This window comes from Carya illinoinensis, chromosome 12, assembly GCF_018687715.1.
Source record: "Carya illinoinensis cultivar Pawnee chromosome 12, C.illinoinensisPawnee_v1, whole genome shotgun sequence".
Classification (NCBI taxonomy): Eukaryota; Viridiplantae; Streptophyta; class Magnoliopsida; order Fagales; family Juglandaceae; genus Carya; species Carya illinoinensis.
This window is the reverse complement of record NC_056763.1, coordinates 26,340,287-26,357,129: the sequence shown is the minus strand read 5'-3', so window position 1 is coordinate 26,357,129 and position 16,843 is coordinate 26,340,287. Positions and strand designations below refer to the sequence as shown.

Sequence of the window (16,843 nt, the reverse complement as noted above, 5' to 3'; positions counted from 1 at the left end):
CACTGACTCTAACTTTGGGACCTGAAACTTGTTTTATTTTTGGGTCAAATTGAATTTGTAGATGAGAAATGCTTTAGTCGTAAATAGTTATAAAGACTAAACGTCATGAAAGTAAATTCATAAACTGACGTAATTTGATATGATACGTTAAATTTTTAAATTATTTTTATTATAAAGTAGATCTAACGTATCTTATAAGATTATATCAGTCTGTGAGTTTATTTTTATATAATCTAATATTGCTAAATTATCTCGCTATGAACTTCAAATAAAACACAATAAGAACTGACCCCCCTCCTTTTTTTTTTTTTTTTTTATAAATATCCCCCTATATATGGATCATCTTTCCCAAACTAGTTTTATGTGAAACCAAGACCCCATGCAGGTCAAGCAGCCCTACTTAGTAGAAAACGTGTTAGATATATAATTACATACCCACAAAAGAGTAGCTCTCATAATTAGACTAAATGTCTTTTGTGGAAAGGAGTTTTCTTAATCATCCAATAGGAAATGCAAACAAAGTCTCCAAGAAACTTCTTGCGATTGACAAAACGCAAAAGATTAATATTCTAACAAGCATACGTGCAAGCTTAATATTTACCTTTCTTTCTTGTTCTTTCTTTAAAAATCAGCTCAAGAAGTTTGTTTGCTACGATGGGGGACTAGGGACAAGAGCCCTAGCTAGGGCTTCTATGTATATATATATATAATTTTTTGTTGTTGTTACCATTGACTTTAGTCTCGTCGGTGACCTATCTTTCATGGAAGAATTTACTAAGGGGTAATGTATATGAGATATGATATATAGTTGCAGTCGTAAGTGTGTAAGTGTTGTGTAATTATTTTTTAAAAAATTGAATAAATACTGGACTCATATGAAAAGAAATTAATTTTTTAATAGTGGATCCTACTCTTTTTCAAAACGACTACACGGTACTTAGATGGTACTCCACGATTGTATATAATATTATTCAATATATATCATGTTGCTGAAAATTATAATTATTTGAATCTTCTACTTTGAATTGTCTAAATAAATAATTAATTGAATAAGGGGTTGCCCAATTCAAACATTGAAATTGACCACTAAATTTGTATCTATAACCAAGATGTAGAATTGACTAATTAATTCATTTTATTTGAAATATTAATTCAATTTTTTTTTTACCATTTCTATGATTTTAAATTAAACTTCTAATATTGTAAAATTAATCAAGCTGCATATGGCCTTCAACAATGGCCCAAAAGAATCGTTTACTGTTCATACTTGAGAGTATTACAGGCAAGAGATCGAAAAAAGGAAAAAATAGAAATATTGAAAATGAAAAGCAATGCAGTAATAAATTTCTTCCCAAATGGTGGGACAACATCCATCAGTAGTCCAATTCCATGCATGCAGCATGCTGACCTTAATTTCTAATGTCGGAGAACCCAGGGGTCGGATTACATCAAATGGGACCATATGCATGCATGCCCTTTGTAATTAATTAGAATCACCGAACCTTTCTTGCTGCTCTACATGAGTCCAGATTAGTTTGACCAGAAGTAGCCTAGCTAGGGGATCGATGATCTAATTTCTATACATCATTTTAGATTTTATATATGTAGTTTTATAAGTAAACTAGCTATATAAATAGAAAATGACTTAAAACAAGACATGATATCAGTTCATGATGCAGTCGAAGCTTATAAAAATTCATAAACAAAAATAACATTTTCTATTATCTCTACCTATATATTATACGATATAATGATGTAAAAACAAGCCAAGATTGACATGATATATAGGTGCATGCAAAAATTAATATGGTTGCACCTGTTTGCAAGATACAAAATAAAAATGAAGAAATAGCAAAATGCACGCCTCATTAATTAGTTGAGCTTTTGTTTATTTGTTTTATAACATCGATATCACGTATCTATAACTTCTAAGAAATTCAAAGTAGACCATCCAATTGGTCATATCTCTCTCTCTCTCTCTCTCTCTCTCTCTATATATATATATATATATATGTCCCATGATTTTGCCCGTTCATTTTGGTCGCCCATATATTTTATTTTATTTTTATTTTTATTAATTTACTTAATAGTTAAAGAAGTGACTATTAATAAATTTGAAAATATTTTTATTAAATGTTTAAATATGATTAAAAGAAAAAGGAAAAAACATACAATTTACACTAGGGACACATATCTAACAGTACACATATATAGGGCGGCCTTACAGTAGGGTACATATGAATAATGTTATATACCACATCACTATCTCACTTTCATCCTATTATGTAAGACGTGGTATTTTTATCACTATTGTAAAGGATCATCCAATGACCGGTGATAAAATACCGCATTTTAAATAATGTGATGAAAATAAAATAGTAATGTAGTATATAGAATTTTCTAAATATATATATATATAATGATCACCACTTGATTGTTTCATGGATGGTGGTTTTGAATTTCGTACCGTTTTGCTAGATATTCCGCTTTTTCTTTCATGGTTTGTGACGATCAATTGCTATTTTCTAGCATTTTGTTAAAATTTAATTTCTTGCCCCGATCGAGTAAATCAATGAGAATATATAATTACAACATGATGATCGATGGGATGGTGGGAGATCAGTTAGTACTATGAAAAAATTCTAATACGTATAATCAACGTACGAATTAATTATTTGTTAGATTTTAATTTGCATGATCGTGAACTCGATCATGATCGTACGTGGTTTATAATTAAGCTGGCATGCATCCACGATTAAATATTGTCATAGTCAAGACACAATTTCTTCCTAATTACAATTTTCACAGTCAGACTTAAATTAATTCATCAAAGATTGGACCGATCGAGCAAGAATTTTCTATATTTTTTTAAACCTTGCTCTGCATGGTCGTGATAAGGATAAGATCGATTCGATCTAGATAAAAACCTGACGTACATTATAATCATATATTTTAGAATAGCGTTGTATATAATCGTGGACAGCGGCGGATCTACATAGTGGTTGAGGAGGGCATGACCATCCTGAAATTATTTCAAATTTTAAAATAGCCCTTAAATTTTATTCATAATTTCATGTATATAGAAATTGGCCCTTCCAAAAAAATTTTATAATTTTCTTATTTTCATATACCTAAGATTAGGAGAAATAATGAACTATTAACATTGACCCCAAAGTTTTTTTTTTATATAATATTAAGTTTCTTAATATAAAATCTAAAGTGAAAATATAAGAAAAACTATTTAAACTTGATAATTTATATGAAAAATGGTGGAGATGATTTATCCTCTAAACTTATTGAGTAAGGAAAAGTTTATTTAATCTCTCAATTGCAGCATTCAATACTTAATGTGACACTAAAATAGATAGAGTTTACATGAAATTTGATAAACTAGTTTAGATATTAGAATGAAAGATGACATTCTAAAAGATCACTTGATAGTTTCTATGAAGAAAATAATTTCTAAATATTTCATATTTATAAAAATAATAATGAATGAATATTATTTTATGAAATACTGTCTTTAAAAATCTGAAACAGACATTAAATTGTGTTTTTAAAATTTTATTTCTATGTTATTTGAAAATTATCGAAATGTAATTTTATATACAGTTATGCCTTATGATTTTGTAATATATCTTCATTTTACATGAACATCTCATGCGGTAGAAAAGTTGGCCCCCTAAGAATAATTATTGGTTCTACAATTCATTGTAGAGTGTATAAACGCATTACAGTTGTTTTGAAAAAGAGTATGATTTACTATTAAAATTTAAAATTTTTTTCATATGGACATCATATTTATTTATTTTTTTCAAAATAATTACATAACACTTACACAACTGTCATTTCTTTATATTTTATCTTTAATGAGTAGAAAAGAGCATTTTAGCAGCTAGCATTACTTAGGCGTGCTACCTGCACCATACGGTGCGGGGTAGCCCCCTCCCCGCACCCCGCCCCGCATGGTGCGGGGGTGGGGTTTTCCTCCCCGCCACCCACCCTTGCATCCCCGGGGTAGGGTACCCTGCCCTGCTAGGCGGGGTGCAGGGCGGATACCCAATCCGCCCTACTTTATTTTTATTTCAAATATTAACTATATTTTATTATTTTAAAAAATTATTTCTAGATCTAAAAGTGATAAAAAAATATATTTTTAGATCTAAATTGTAAATTTAAATTTTGTAAATATGATTATAATTTAAAAATTATGTAATTTTTAAATTTGCTAATGAATATTTTGTGTAAGTTGTAGTGTAGTAGTTTTTAAACTATATAGTTTTTAAATTTGCTAATGTATAATTTATGAACAAGTCTAACAAATTATAATATATATATATTTATATATACACAATTTGTAAAATATAAATATATATATATTTATATATATATATATAAACATATATTTATATTTTTGTATATATAAATATTTATGTTTATATATAATATATATATATATTATATTATATATATATATAGGTGAAGGCAGAATGGGGGAAATGCGGGCCCTCCCCGCCCCCCACTCCCGCTAGAGGGACTAGATGCGGGGCGGGGACCCCCACCTCGACCCATGCGGGGTGGTGTACCCCGCCCCATCGTGTGGGGGTGGGGTGAACGGGGGCAAGGTAGCAGAGTGTGGGGCCCCACTGCCCACCCCTAACATTACTATATTAGATCGATGCAAGCCGATGGAACTAGTTCCAAAAGATCGATGCATGCATATAAATGAGAAAACAATATTGTATTTATTAATTTGTGTTTAATTATTATATTTGTGGGATCTCGATCAAACTATATTTTGGTTTAAGGGGCTAAACTTGCTAATTTATGATTTTTTTATTTGTCTCTTACCTGCCCTCAACTGCAGATAATTTATATCATTATAAAATTTTTTTTTATTTATGATTAGTTAATTTTAACGAAATGATTATTTTTAATTAAAATTAATTATAAATAATATTTTAATTGTAATAAATTAACCGTAAAAATTAGATTTTTCTTGTAGTGTATATATATATATATATTAATATATGCTTAACACTTTGATGATCAAGACCGTTGATTTTATGAATGACTTCTAGGATTAGTTGCAGGATCGGAAAGCCTCATCAATCATATCATGACAGTCCATTCAAGAACAAAAATGGGTGAAGATTTTGATGCTGCCCCCAAAAAAAGAAACTAATTTTAATCACGGCCTTGGAAACAAAAAGTGGTTTTTTTTTAACTAATAGTTTGGACTATATATATCATGTGTATTTCATATTAATTGTGTGGTGGCCCGCCAGATCGAACTGGAAATACATGCATGCATGCATCCATGTTGGCCGTCTTCTAATTTATGTTGTATTATAAGCAAAGATTATATGCATTAGTATCTACCGGCCTGCATGAGTGCATTCTCCCAAAGGACGATCGAGAATGTGGTTAAAATGGGCATGGAATTGTAATTAATTACGAATTAATATTACTCCAATTAAGTCATAATTGCATCATTTTCCTCTTTTAATTATGGATGGTGCTACTCCAACCACTGAGAGTTCCCGTTAATGGTTTTATGATTTTCTATTTTATTTTTTTATATGTATTTTTTAACACATTTAAATATTTTAAAAAAATTACAATATTATTAAAAAATACTTACTTAATTATTAAGTAAAAATAATAATAAAAAAATACAACTGTAACTTCCAGCATTAACCACTAGCAGTAAGAGTAGCATTTTCCTTTAATTATTATATTTCTTACATTAATTTGTATATTTTGTAATTTCGTTTTTCGTTAGGACCTCACTATTATTGATGGCCTCTTGTATTCTTGTTTTTAATTTAATACATAAAACGATCAATGATCACAAAAACATTTGCTTTATTAATTAATGTCATCATGATTATTATAATAAGCTGACCGCATGGACGACATACCATTTGTGCCACTAAATTAGTAAGATATTTAAAATGGAAATAGGTCTATTAATAGTGACAATAATGCTGATTATAAATAGCATTATTTTTTGCCATTGTTCCTGTCTTCTTTTAGGGTTGCTAATGAAAAGGGAAGCATGCATGGTCTTTCATGCAGTCGCCGATCAACCGAAAGGAATATATAACTAGCTAGGGAAAGATAGGGACAATGAGAAATTATGTAACCCCAATGATAGAAAGCCAAAGCATTAAGGTCAAAATAATAATAAATTAAACTTAATTATTATTCAATCTAATTCTGCGCTCTATCTAGTGATCATAGTATAAATAGTCTTTGTTAATGGGGCAGCCTTGTTATTATTCCACGAAACCCTTATTCTAATGCCATACTTTTATTGACAATCATGAAGCGCGCATATACATTTCAATGCATGTTTAAAGAAGTCTTAAACGTAACGATCAAAGATGACATATATGCACATGATCACGATATATATATTCTGAGGTCCCTCATAAGTTTCCCTCTTTTCATATATTTAAGTGACCTTTTGAGGTTGGAGTATTGGCTTGCGTCCAGCTTTCATGATTCAAGTCATATGTATCGATCAATCGCTGCCAATGCATGATATATGTGTGTGTGTGTATATATATATATGGTAAAAATGTGAAAAGGGTCCTAAGCAAAGCCTTCGTATAGGGCACCATTTTTGCCTCTTCCAGATCTTAGTGTTTCACCATTGTGACATGATAACTTACATATATAACCTTCAAGTACTAGTCCTTGAAATAATCCCTTGAAAAAGTTAAAAATAGGCAAAAGATGATGCCACTTGGTCACGTGAATAGCTCAGACACACCATGATCATCATCCGGGACAAGTAATTAAAGGCCGGCGAGAACAGTTGATCTGGCAGAGTTGAAAGCTCTAGTTTTGCAATGCCAATGATATAGATCAAGCTAGGAATCTTGAAACACATCAAAAGCTTCAGCTAAAGCTAGCTGTTTATGAATTGAAAACTGATGATCAAGCTTCGTAAACTTGAAACAGCAAGATACAGAGTTGGAAAATGCAGTACAGACAAATATATAGACCTGGCATACTTTAGTTCCGTACACTCCAAAAGTACACCATTTTTCAGTACTGGACCCCTACAGCCATAATGATATACCATACTCACCAATCCTTAGGTCCAGACAATAATTTGATCAGACCCGCAATCCACGCACTTCGATTTCCAAAGACCTGATCTCCTCCCTCTTCATCTCTTAGCTAGGTCCAAAACCTCCTGGATCCTAATGAAGAAAACGCTGCAGAGGAAACCCTAGCTACGCAGTCCCAGTACTGATATATATATATATATATACAGCTAGCAGTACTCCTCCATTAGCTAGCCTAATTAGAATGGTCCTTGCCAAAGGTTATGGAAATGGACCACCCTAGAACCTATACATACGTAACCTATACATCCGGATCTTGTTACTGCTATATATATATATATATATATATATAAAAAGAGTAATACTATATATAATTGTAAAGTATATAAACGCTGCATAATCATTTTAAAAAAAAATAAAGTTTATGATTAAAAAGTTAATTTTTTTCATGTGAATTTTTTATTAATTCACTTTTTATAAAGAAGTTGTACGGCGCTTGAATAATTACGACTGTAAATATCATTTCTCTCATGTATAAAAGTTATAATGACAACTATCGAATATGTTATTTATTTTATAATATTTTTTATATATATCTTTTAAATAATTCATAACATTTTTTAAAAATATTTTCTTACTCATTAATTTAAAAAAAAAACAATAGCCATCATTAATGATTTTTATACGTGGAAGTAGCATTAATATATATTTATATATATATTTATGTACTGTATAGCTACAAGTTTCAACTCATTCAAGAGAAATGTACAGTAGTTCTGTTAATTTTAAGGCGAGGGGAAATTAATAAGAGAAAACGTGGCTTTTCTCTTTCACTCCCCCCGTCTTTTGAGGGGGTGGCCCGGCACCCTGCCTCTGAAAAGGCGTGGGCAAGGGTAAATAAGGAGCTGGTTGAAGCTTGAAAAAAAGAAACGCAGGTCTGTTAGGCAGAAATTAAATCTTGCTAAGATGCGCATGGGAGCGCATAGTGTCCACCACCCCCAGAAAGTAATTAGAAACAAGCTGCTACTAGCTAGCAGAGAAAGCCAAAGAGGAAAATGACGTCAGCGTGGTATAGGACATAGGGCAAGAGAAGGGACCAAATGGCGCAAGCGGCGGAGAAAGCTCCTGAAATTGGACCACCTACTTTTTCTGGGGACAAAATTTATTGTGGGATTTAATAAAAATAAAATAAAATAAAAAGCCACACTCTCATGCTTTGGAGCGTGTGGAATGTATATCGAACGTTGTTGTTTCCACGTTGGAAGAGGTCAATTAATTGTTGTTGGTGAATTTGACATGCAAGCTTTATTCTATTTAAAATTATAAAAAAATAAAAATTGAAGCCAAAACATAATAAATGAACGTATTTCACATCTATATGTGTATTCAAATGACCGTTCACGTAGTCTAGATGAACGGTCATTTGTGTGATACTTCATTTTAACTCAAAATTATAGATGATATATGATATTTGAGTTTTATTACGTACAAGTAAAGTCACGTACGAATCTGTTTATCAATATTAATTTCTTTATATTCAAAATTTAAATTAGTACTATTTTTAATAAAATTTACTTTTTGACCAATCATATTTGATTGGTGTACATATTAGTGCACAGTTATACTTGCAACTAGATTTTTTTATGAGATTTTATATTATTTGATAAGAAAATTATATATACTATATTATCACTTTATTTTCATCACATTAAGTAAGATATTACACATTTATTATTATTAAATAATTGTTTATTTCATACTTCTTTATCATCAAATAATAATAAATGAATGATTGAGAATGAAGTTTATATAGCATTACTCAAATGTATACTCTTTTAATATTAAAATCTACCTTTTGTATTAATATCTCCTCAAAACATAGAAAATACTTGGAAGATGAAAAGATGAAAGGAAATCTCATTCGGTGTTAGGTTAGGTAGGCTTAGGATGAAGTGACAAAATATTCTCATTCTGCGCGTGGAGATGGCATATTTTGATCATAACTCCAAAGAATAGATGCGGTCCCATGCAGTGTGAAGAGAGGAAGAGGGAAGGTGATGGGTGGAGGAGTCCTTTAATACACCAGTTAATGAGAATTAGACGGAAGTGAAGCATTGGACCACCTCATCTCATCCTACGCACAGTTCCTTATTTTGGGAACATTTTCTACAACCCCATGCGCAAGCTCGCGAGCATCTGCTCTTTCACTCGGCATCTCTTTCTCCTGCTCTCTGTGAAACAGAAAAACCATTAATCCGAGACTGAAGAGGGAGCCTTGAACTTTTGGTTCAGAAGAGATCGTGTACACACACACATATATATATATATATATATAGATATAGAGGCAGGCCCACCCAGAGGGCCAGAACCCCTCCAACAGAAGCCTCACTGAAACCAATCTGAAAAGGCCTGAAACAACTCCAACTTAGGAAATTATTTCTTGGGATTCGTTCCCTACGAAGATCTCCAACATGCCCTTTTTTTTTTTATAAAGAAATTATTTTGGGAGTTCTCGTGGGCTTTTGGTAGGATTTATTACGAGTGGACTTGAAAAATCATTAAAGTAAAATAGAACGAGTCATTGGCGGCTTGTTTTAATCTGTGACTTTATGTACAGGAGAGGGTCGATCATTACTTTCTGTTGTTCCTGGTCCTCCTCACTCCTTCAGTACTTTTGTAAAAAGCAAGGAAGTTTACCAAGTATTTTTACAAATTTGATATTGAAGTGTGTTGCCTTTTCCTTTCGAGATTATAATAACCAGATTTTTTAATTGTTGGTTACCAAATAATTGAAGGGATTATTTGATTTTCCTTCTAGCAAGGAAGTCTATTTTGGATGTATTGATATCATGTTGCATTGACCCACTTGTGTGTGTGTGTGTGTGTGTGAGAGAGAGAGAGAGAGAGGCATATATCAAATGATGAACCATGGCTTGGAGGTCATCGTCGTGGGAGAGAGAGAGAGAGAGGCACAAATCAAACGATGAACAAGGCTTGGAGGTCATCATCACTCTTATCTGAACCTCTATTTCTGATGAGATGTATCTGATCTTTCTTTCGAGGTTGGCTTTCATGGCATACCATGTTGGCTTATTAAGAGAAGAATTCTGAGAAGAAGCCACTCCTTCCCCCATCACCAAGCCACTTCCGTCCACCACCACCAACACGTACAAATACGTACGTCCACTTCTGCTCTCCAACCACGCAGTCCACTCTTCCATTACCGGTAAAGTCTCTCCCTTTCTCTCTCAGTCCGTTGTTTTCAAAAAATAAAAATCCAAAACAAAGACTTTTCCCTGATCATCTTTATCTGATCAATCAAAAGGGTACCCTTTTTTACCTCTTAAATTAACTTGATTGTTGGAATTAATTGATGGTCTTCAGCTGTGCGTTAATACGGGTTTGATCTGGATTCCTTTCTTTTTGTTTTGTCTTTTCCTGGTACTGACTCTTTATAAAATCGTAATTGTAAATAAACATTCATTTCAATATCAGAGTCCACATGCAACTGTAATATAAACATCGAAAGAAGAATTTTATTCCATGGCTCGCGAACGGTGTGAAGATAAATCCGGGAACATGGTTTCTTCAGCTGGCTTTTGTTACTCAGATGTTTCATCAAGTAACCCGTCCATTCAGGCTCATCTGGCGAACCAGATCCAAGGCTTTGAGTCCAACCCAGAGATATTCAACTTGACCACGGGCATGGAGATGATAGGGTTTTCAAAGAATCTACAACAACCAAGTGATCACAGTAACTCAGTCATGTGGAAAGAGTTCTTTGGCAAGTCTCAAAGCCGCCCCGGTCCATCCTCGTCAAATACGATCAACGAATCCACGAGTGATTTTTATCAGCAGGAGTACAATAAGCCTGATTTCACAACTGGTATTTCTGAAACAAGTAGTGGGAAACTTGTAGTTGGAGCGCCACACGACTCTGGAGCTTGGCAAGAGAACAGATTGCTCGTTGATGATTCTTCTTTAAGGTGCGTGTTTCCTTGTGAAGGAAATGAAAGGCCAAGTCAAGGCCTATCACTCTCTCTTTGTTCAAGCAATCCTTCCTCTATTGGGGTGCAGTCCTTTGAGCTAAGGCACACCAATCATCGCCATCAAGACCAACATGATGATTTGAGGTTCATTGCTTCGAGCTCTAGAGATGGGTTTTGTGGAAAATCATCAACTATCCAACAGGAACAAATAAGGCAAGATGGATCTTTAGTAAAAGCTTCAACTCTTCATCAAGGTCAGTTCCAGCTCAGGAACTCAAAGTACTTGACCCCTGCACAGGAACTTCTGAACGAGTTCTGTAGCCTTGGGACAAAGCAAACTGATCCACTGCAGCAAAAGGCCCACAAGGCCAAGCAGTGGAATGAGGATACTGGCAGTAGTTCTTCCAGAAAGCAGGCTCTTTACTCCCTCGAATACATGGAGTTGCAGAAAAGAAAAACAAAACTACTTTCGATGCTGGAAGAGGTATGCATGCATATATCAAATCTTATTTTACTCCAGTAAAGGTCCTTTATTTTCGCCACTTTCCTCAAAACTTTGCTTCCTCTTCCTCAAAATATGTACATAAAAGTAAAAAATATGTTTTCTTAAAAGTTCATTAGCATTAAACAAAGTTCCAAATTTTACCGAGTGGTCGATGGACTGGGGTCTCTTGGATTTGATTCTTGTACTAATTAAGCGTTGCGAGCCTTTTCATTGATGCCCAGCTCATGACAATTCGGGGTTTTCATCTACTTTCAGAAACCACTATTCGCTTGTCTTTTCATGGCATCTTATTTTCATCTTTTTACTCTTTAACTAGCCAAAAACTTGGGCATTCCTTTACTTCTCTCTCTTTCTTCTTCCTAAGGTGGACAGGAGGTACGGGCGCTACTGTAATCAAATGAAGGCAGTAGTGTCGTCTTTCGAAGCCGTGGCTGGCCATGGGGCGGCGACTGTCTACTCCGCGTTGGCTTCAAAAGCCATGTCGAGGCATTTTAGATGTTTGAAAGATGGAATTGTGGGTGAGATTCAGGCAACCAAGACAGCCATGGGTGAAAAGGATACTGTTGCACCCGGTACAACCAGAGGCGAAACTCCGAGACTTAGGATTCTTGACCAAACACTAAGGCAAGAGAAGGCGTTTCAGCAAATGAACATGATGGAGAGCCATCCATGGAGACCCCAACGCGGCCTTCCTGAGCGATCCGTTTCTGTTCTACGAGCGTGGCTTTTTGAGCATTTTCTCCACCCGTAAATCTCTGTTCCCTAACTTTGCAATCTTTGAGTTAATTACGAAATGATTTCACGAAGAATCAATGTTTTCACCAAAGAAATGATTCAAAATTGCAGTTGTTTTAGTTGTGTGGGCTTCTAATTTCGTAGAGTCCCCGTGATTCTTGCTTGCAAAAACAATGGATGTTTTGGTAGTTTGCCCCACCAACATTCAGATTCCAATTTAATTCTTGTCAAATTACTGTCAATGATTTTAACTTCTTTATGGATATCTTGCTACCATTTTTCTGTGTTACTTATGTGGGTCTAGTGCTATTCCATAGGACCCATCTCTCTTTCTGTCTCAATCGCAAGACACGCAAGTAGAAACATAACATGACTGTGTTCTCGTGGAACTTTTGCAGGTACCCAAGCGATGTTGATAAACATATCTTAGCCCGCCAAACAGGTCTCTCAAGGAGCCAGGCAAGTCCACATCTTTCTAACCTTAATTTAATTTTCTCACGAATTAGTTATGTTATCAACACGGCATATCTTCATAGGATCCATACTTTTTTTTTATAATCAATTCTTGGGATCCAAACATCAATATAAACAAACACATATAATTGAACTAAATGACGAATATTACGTAATATGCATTAATCTAATACCTTTTTGTTGTTATATACGCATGCTTCCACAGGTATCCAATTGGTTCATCAATGCAAGGGTGAGGCTGTGGAAGCCCATGGTGGAAGAAATGTACGTGGAAGAGACAAAAGAGCATGACAACAACTTGACTTCCTCAGATGGTGTTACAGATCTTGACGACAATATTGGCCGGAAAAATCAAACGCGACTCGATCAGGATAAAAAACCTACGCAGGACCAACTTGTTCGAATAGACTCTGAGTGCCTCTCTTCCATCATCAATACCAACCAAAACAAAAATGACTCTAAAACCAGTACTAAAACCCTGCAAAATGATCATCACCAGATCATGTACCAACAACATGATTTCGGGCGGGTCACAGCGGAGACGTATGGGGCTATGGAGCTGGACTTTTCATCTTACAATAATCAACCCTCGGCAGGAGCGGTTTCTTATGCTAATAACAATGCTAATCAGAGTTTCAACGGTGGTGGAGTGTCTTTGACATTAGGGTTAATGCAACAGCATGGTGGGAGTGGGGTGAGCTTAGCCTTCTCGCCCGCCTCTCAGAGTTCTCTGTTTTATGCTAGAGATCCCATTGAAGAATGCCAAACAGTTCAGTACTCGCTTCTTGACAGCGAGGGACAGAATCTTCCATACAGAAACTTGATGGGAGCGCAGATGCTTCACGACTTGGCTGGATAGAATCAAAATCATGCATGCAGAAAATTCGATGGTTGGAGGGTTTAGAGAAAGAGGTTTTTATCAACGTACGGACGGTAAATTGGTGATGCATGGTAGTTGAATTGTTTTAGGTACATATAAATACTTCATACATACATAAGTTAAGCTATATATACGTGGTCAGATAATATATGAATATGATGATCACCTCCATGCATGGCTAGCAATTTTGCTAGAAACTTTTCTTGGCTGAAAGAACTAAGATCAACACCTTTTTCCCTTAGGCTAATTTCAGTTTGCTGGTGATTGATCATGCAAATTAAGAATATTGCATGTAGATGAAATTAATTCCTTTCCAGTTTTCGGCAGTTTCTCCGATAGTTATCATAGATCGATCAATTCAACATGCAGCTCCATGCATTACAAGTATATAGTTTGGAAAATCTCTCTCCTTTTCGAATTCCTGGACTATCTAGGTGATGGGAACATCATGATCTACGGCTCTTGCTTAATCCGAAATCTCAATTATCGTGGGGGCTCAAGTAGATTTTGCATGTGTGTGTGTATTCTATATATATATATATATAGAAAATGCCTAAAGTTATTACAAAATATCAGCTTGATTATCATTCGATTGTTGCATGTGGTCCCTAATTCGACCGCATGCATGAAGATGATATTTCACATGCCAATACGTTTTGCGGCCCGCTTTATGATATTTGTCAGCATTAAAGTAGTTTATGCTTGCTTCATGCTTTTGCCAATAAAAAAAAGGTGCCCTTTCAGTATTAAGTACTGTCTTTTTAATTTGGTCAGTGTGAAAGGCAATATTAAGTAGTATTTGTTCCTTCAAGTTGCAAACTTGTTAAAGTGAAGAGATGCGCACCAAATTAAGGGCAAGTAATACAAATTTAGAAGACTTGTCGATTACAGTGATAAGGATAAGACCAATTCAAATTCAAAACTTCAAATGACAGCAACAGCTTCGAGTTCAACTTCATCCCAACATCTTCGGATACCGTCGTCCTAAGCCCAAGTTTATAGGAGATAGCGTTATCACTCTTTGAATATTTCACTCTTTGAATATTTGAATTCTGTAACTAAGTCTATCTTGTAAACAATTTACTATATATATATATAACCTCTCGGCAGCCATTCAAGGCAGAGAGTACAACCCAGAAATTCATCCTCTGTTTTATGGAATCAAGAGCCAACGTGACTCACGTCAATGGCATCCTCTTCCGTTTTTTCTGTCACACCCGTTACTCCTCCTAGCATTCAAAGCTTGGTCACTATCAAGCTCAGCAGTGAAAACTATCTATTGTGGAGAGCTCAAATAACGCCATACCTTAGAGGCCAACGTCTTTTTGGCTACGTCGATGGGAGTTGTCTTCAACCCTCCCAACATATCCCAAACCCAGAGGCTGATAAGTCAACTACAGCTCCTCGTCTACTTCTAAATCCAGAATTTTCTCACTGGTTTGATCAAGACCAGATTGTCTTGAGTATTCTCATGTCATCTTTATCCGAAAGCATTCTTGCCAAAGTAATTGGAGTTACTACGTCTCGAGAGGTCTGGTCTGCACTTGAAAAAATGTATTCCTCTCACTCTCGAGCCCGCCTCTCAACAACTCGGCGTCAACTTTCTACTGTCACAAAGGGTGGCATGTCCATCTCAGATTATTTCCAGACGGTGAAGTCTCTTGCTGACACTCTTGCAGCCATCGGACATCCACTTCCTGACACGGAGATTGTCTCCTATCTGCTTGGTGGTCTAGACTCTTCCTATGATCCCATTGTTACGTCCATTCAAACAAGAGAGGATCCAATGGAACTTGAAGATATATTTGGGCATCTTCTCAATTTTGAGTTGCCTTTACAGCAACATACTCAAGTCGTTGAAGCTACTATCGGCTCTGCTAATGTTGCAACCCGCACTGATCACTCTCGTGGTCCTCATGGTAAGACTCAATACTCAAATCGTGCTTCATCTTACTCAGGTTCACGTGGTCGTGGTAGGGGCTGAGGCGGTCGTCATGGTTCTTCTGGTGGTAATCGTCCCATGTGCCAGATCTGCGGCAAAGCTGGCCATCTCGCCATCAAGTGTTTCCACCGCTTTGATCAAGCCTATCAAACCATGCCAAACAACATGTCTGCGTTTTTTACATCCCAACAAGCTCCAGCTGATACCAATTGGTATCCCGATACCGGTTCCACCAATCATCTTACTAATGATCTTCAGAACTTGAATCTTCATGCCGAGACTTATGCTGGTTCGGATCAAATTCAAGTGGGCGACGGGGCAGGTTTAGCTATTGCTCACATTGGTTCATCTGAAATTAAATCCTCACAATCTGCTTTTAACCTTCGCAATATTTTACATGTCCCACAAATTAAAAGGAACCTCATTTCTATTAGCCAATTTACCAAAGACAATAATGTATTTGTTGAATTTCACTCATCTCATTTTTTTGTGAAGGACGAGGTCACGAAGAAGGTTCTTCTGCAAGGCACGCCTAAAGATGGACTCTATCCATTTCCCTTCTCCATTTCGACTTCATCACCATTTCAATCTTTTTTCAGTCAGCGTGTCTCTTTGGAAGTCTGGCATTGTCGTTTGGGACATCCCACCTATCAAACAGTAAAGCATCTTGTTTCTAAATTTTCGCTTCCAGTCTCTTCAAATAAAATACCAAGTGTTTGTTCAGCATGTCAACAAGGGAAAAGTCATCGTCTTCCCTTCTCAGTTTCCCAATCTATTTCAAATTATCCCCTAGAATTAATTTTTTCTGATGTATGGGGTCCATCTCCTATTTTATCTACCAAAGGCAATAAATATTATGTTTCTTTTGTTGATCATTTCAGCAAATTTATTTGGCTCTATCCCCTTGCTAATAAATCCGACGTCTTAACTATTTTTACTCAATTTCAAAAAATGGTTGAACGTCAATTTAGTCGCCAAATAAAATGTGTCCAAACAGACTGGGGTGGTGAATTTCAAACACTTAATCGGTATTTTCGCCAAGTGGGAATCCAACATCGTGTTTCTTGTCCTCACACCTCCCAACAAAATGGCTCTGTTGATCAAAAACATCGCCATATTATTGAAATGGGTTTATCTTTATTATCCCAAAGTTCTACTCATTGTTTTTGGGATGATGCTTTCCTTATGGCAACTTATCTCATTAATCGTCTCCCAACTGCTCCTCTCGGCATCTCC

At 35.3% G+C, this 16,843-nt stretch overlaps 1 protein-coding gene across 1 annotated transcript; it reads left to right on the top strand.

Annotated features, from left to right (window-relative positions):
• Positions 1-9,254: 9,254 nt before the first annotated feature.
• On the top strand, positions 9,255-13,991 carry LOC122290293 (homeobox protein BEL1 homolog). Its single transcript, XM_043097923.1, has 5 exons — positions 9,255-10,308; positions 10,578-11,555; positions 11,941-12,323; positions 12,710-12,770; positions 12,991-13,991. Exons 2-5 carry the CDS (start codon positions 10,626-10,628, stop codon positions 13,642-13,644), a joined length of 2,028 nt encoding a protein of 675 aa, XP_042953857.1. The 5' UTR covers positions 9,255-10,308; positions 10,578-10,625; the 3' UTR covers positions 13,645-13,991.
• The last annotated feature ends 2,852 nt before the right edge of the window (positions 13,992-16,843 follow it).

Excerpts from the sequence above, each read along its gene's own strand:
- LOC122290293 (XM_043097923.1), top strand. The coding sequence starts at position 10,626 with ATGGCTCGCGAACGGTGTGAAGATAAATCCGGGAACATGGTTTCTTCA. Across the intron at positions 11,556-11,940 it reads TACTTTCGATGCTGGAAGAG|GTGGACAGGAGGTACGGGCG; the intron begins GTATGCATGCAT and ends CTTCTTCCTAAG. Across the intron at positions 12,771-12,990 it reads CAGGTCTCTCAAGGAGCCAG|GTATCCAATTGGTTCATCAA; the intron begins GCAAGTCCACAT and ends ATGCTTCCACAG.